Source organism: Temnothorax nylanderi, unplaced genomic scaffold (assembly GCF_030848795.1).
Source record: "Temnothorax nylanderi isolate EJ_2023f unplaced genomic scaffold, tnyl_v1.0 TNYL_tig1212_pilon, whole genome shotgun sequence".
NCBI classification, from domain to species: domain Eukaryota; kingdom Metazoa; phylum Arthropoda; class Insecta; order Hymenoptera; family Formicidae; genus Temnothorax; species Temnothorax nylanderi.
In genome coordinates, this window is record NW_027250274.1 from 22,501 (window position 1) to 25,845 (window position 3,345).

Here is a 3,345-nt window from a genome sequence, read left to right on the forward strand (position 1 = left end):
CTCCCTCCACCCTTTCACCCCCCTCAATTCTTTCATAACCCCCTCCACCTCTTCCCTCCGCCTCCTCATGTTCTCCCTCCATTCACTTTTCTCCCTTTTTCCGCCGCCTGGCGATCTTGGTGGCTTCTTATTACCCCTCTTCTTTTTTACCGCGTCCTCTGCCTTCCCGACGCTCCCGCTTCTTGCCCTCTGCGCCCCCGCCCCTCCTTCATCATACCCCATCCTCCCAATCATTCTATTTCTTCCTCTACCGTTCTCTACCTTTTCTGCCTCTAGGCAAGAACCTAGTAGCTCTATATCCCTAGCCTGTCTCACTCACAGCCCTGCGTACAATCTATACTTCCGCGCTCCGCGGCCGCTTTCCGCTCAACGCTTTCCCCTCTCTGCGCTTAGCGTGCTCCTTGCCCGTCCCGCTCTCACGCACGCTTTCCGCACCCTTTTCTCTTTCTCTCCGTTTCTCTCAAGGTCTCCTTCCACTTCCACACGCACTCTCGCTCCTCCCCTCTCTCCCTCTCACATGCACACCTCCACCAGCCCTCTCCTACGCTCTCACACACTGCCGAAAAGTACTCGCCTAACCACCACGTGTCACACTCTATCGCACCGGAAATGGAAGTCCATAAACTTAGTTAATGAATAAACTTACAAGTTAACATAATAAACTAAAAATTATAAATGTTTTTGGTATATATATAGGTATATCTATATATATATATATTACTTACAAGGGGAAGCTCAGGTGACTCACCCTGGGATTTCGATGCCAATTTTTTTGGTTATTCTGGAGGTGAAAAAAAGAGATACGTGTCCCGGCGTTTGATTGAATAGGCCTTAGTTTCGGAGTAATAAATTTGTGAAAATTGAAATTTATTTATTTTTATTTATTTTGATGATACTGATATATCAGGTAACTCACCCTGGGATTTCGATGCCAATTTTTTTGGTTATTCTGGAGGTGAAAAAAAGAGATACGTGTCCCGGCGTTTGATTGAATAGGCCTTAGTTTCGGAGTAATAAATTTGTGAAAATTGAAATTTATTTATTTTTATTTATTTTGATAATACTGATATAGTATGCAAATTTTCGAAGTAGAAATTTTATTATCACATTATAAACCATTAATGTAAATTTAATTTTAAGGGATTTTTAATTCAAATAGTAATATTTGAAATAATAAATAAGTAATAATAATATAAGTTATTTGTAATGGGTAACATATAAAGGTAATGTATTCGAATTTTCAATCGTTTAAATTTAAAATTTCATTGAAAATAATATTAACAGTATTTTAAATTTCTAGTTTTTAAAATAATTAGTAGTAGGGGAAGAAGAATAAACAAACATCGGAATGTGAATGTGAATTTTTTTATTACAAAATTCAATTATTTTGATGAGGAACAATTACTTGGATGATAAACATCATAAAAACATTTAAAACATATAAATTTTTTCATCATCAAAATTCATCAAAATAAATAAAAATAAATAAATTTCAATTTTCACAAATTTATTACTCCGAAACTAAGGCCTATTCAATCAAACGCCGGGACAAGTATCTCTTTTTTTCACCTTCAGAATAACCAAAAAAATTGGCATCGAAATCCCAGGGTGAGTCACCTGAGCTTCCCCTTGTTAGTACCATAATTATACATATACATCATATATACAGGGTTTACCAAAAGTATATATATATATATGGCAACCCCTAAATATTTCAAAAACTACGCATTTTAGAAAAAAATGTTTCAGACAAAAGTTGTAGGGTTTCAAGTAACGCATTAAATAGTAATATTAATTTGACTACAAATAACTTTGTTAATGCCAGGTAAAAATAACTTTAAAATTTTTAAATGAAAACCTCTATTTTTGATTGCATATTCTTATCGCATACCTCGAGAGCTTTTCAAAACACTATAATAAAGTATTTTTTTATTAAATACTTTTCAAGTTACGGAGCTTGAAAGTTTTAGTATCGCTGGGGGGTGGGGGGCATCAGCATTACCCAAAAGTAATAATCAAGAGGAGTGTTAGACCGAGGTGGCCAATCTTTTCTTCCCTCATTTTGGCTCCTTCTTCGGTCTTCCTATCCTATGGAAAAAAAGGGAGTGGGAGAGGGTCAGCGCGAGGGGAGGGAGAGGGAAAAGGCGATTGGGTCATTGGAGACCCCCATTGGACCCTCTTAGGAAGAGTCCAATGGGATCCTCCAATGGCCTAATCGCCCTCTCCCTCCTCCACCCTCGCGGTGACCCTCTCCCAGTGGATCGACACTCCGAGAGAGTATAAAACGCAAGCGCCAAGATGTTCAGTGTTCTTTTCTCGCACATAATCACGTGGGTAGGGTGATAGCGTCCTGGAGCGCTCTCTGCTTTTGCCGAGGACTTTTTTCTTTTTAATTCGCAAATTAATAAATTAAAAATTAAACGTTTGGCTAAAAATGGCTAACGAATTATCGGAGCGTGAAAGAATCACTATCCTAATGATGCGCGGATGGGGTGATAATGAACGATCGTTTACTGATGTCGTTCGATTATTTAATAACACGTATCCGAATCGTCAAATTTGTAAATCCACTGTTTTGAAAACTGTACGACGTTTTCAAGAAACTGGTAGTGTAAAAAGTCGCTTTAGGTCTGGCAGGCCATCGTCTGCAACTAATAACGACAAACAACTTGATGTTCTGCAGACTTTTATTGAAAATCCCCATACGTCTGTTAATAGAGCAGCTCAAGCTCACGACATTGCTCCCATGTCCGTACACAGAATTTTAAGAAAAAATAAATTACATCCATACAAACTGCAATACGTTCAAGAATTGCAAGATGGAGATGATGAGCGTCGTATACGCTTCTGTGCAAGAATGATGGACTTAATAGGTGCCTCGCTCAACTTTCCTTATCAAATTGTTTTCACAGACGAGGCAACCTTTACATTGACGGGAGAGGTTAATAATCAAAATTTTCGTCTCTAGTCAGATGAAAATCCGAATTGGGTGCGGGAAAGTCATACACAATACCCACAAAAAATAAATGTATGGTGCGGCATGATAGATGCTTATGTGATAGGACCATTTTTTTGGAGGAAAACCTCAATGCTCATAGGTACGAGAGATTACTTGTAGATGAAATAATTCCAGCCATACAAAATATTTTTCCAAATAACTTTGAGCAAATATGGTTTCAGCATGATGGAGCTCCGCCTCATTTTGGTGCAGGGCCACGTCGAATTTTAAATAAAGTTTTCCCGCAAAGGTGGATAGAAAGAAGGAACCGAAATGAGGGTGGGGAAAGTTGGCCACCTAGGTCACCAGATCTAACTCCTCTTGATTATTACTTTTGGGGCTATCTG

The 3,345-nt window shown here is 38.5% G+C and overlaps 1 protein-coding gene across 1 annotated transcript; it reads left to right on the forward strand.

Moving 5' to 3' along the window:
• Positions 1 to 2,386: 2,386 nt before the first annotated feature.
• Positions 2,387 to 2,968, forward strand: LOC139786959 (uncharacterized). The gene has a single exon (XM_071726057.1). The coding sequence runs from the start codon at positions 2,435 to 2,437 to the stop codon at positions 2,966 to 2,968; it is 534 nt and encodes a 177-aa protein (XP_071582158.1). The 5' UTR covers positions 2,387 to 2,434.
• Positions 2,969 to 3,345: the final 377 nt, after the last annotated feature.

Excerpts from the sequence above, each read along its gene's own strand:
- LOC139786959 (XM_071726057.1), top strand. The coding sequence starts at position 2,435 with ATGGCTAACGAATTATCGGAGCGTGAAAGAATCACTATCCTAATGATG.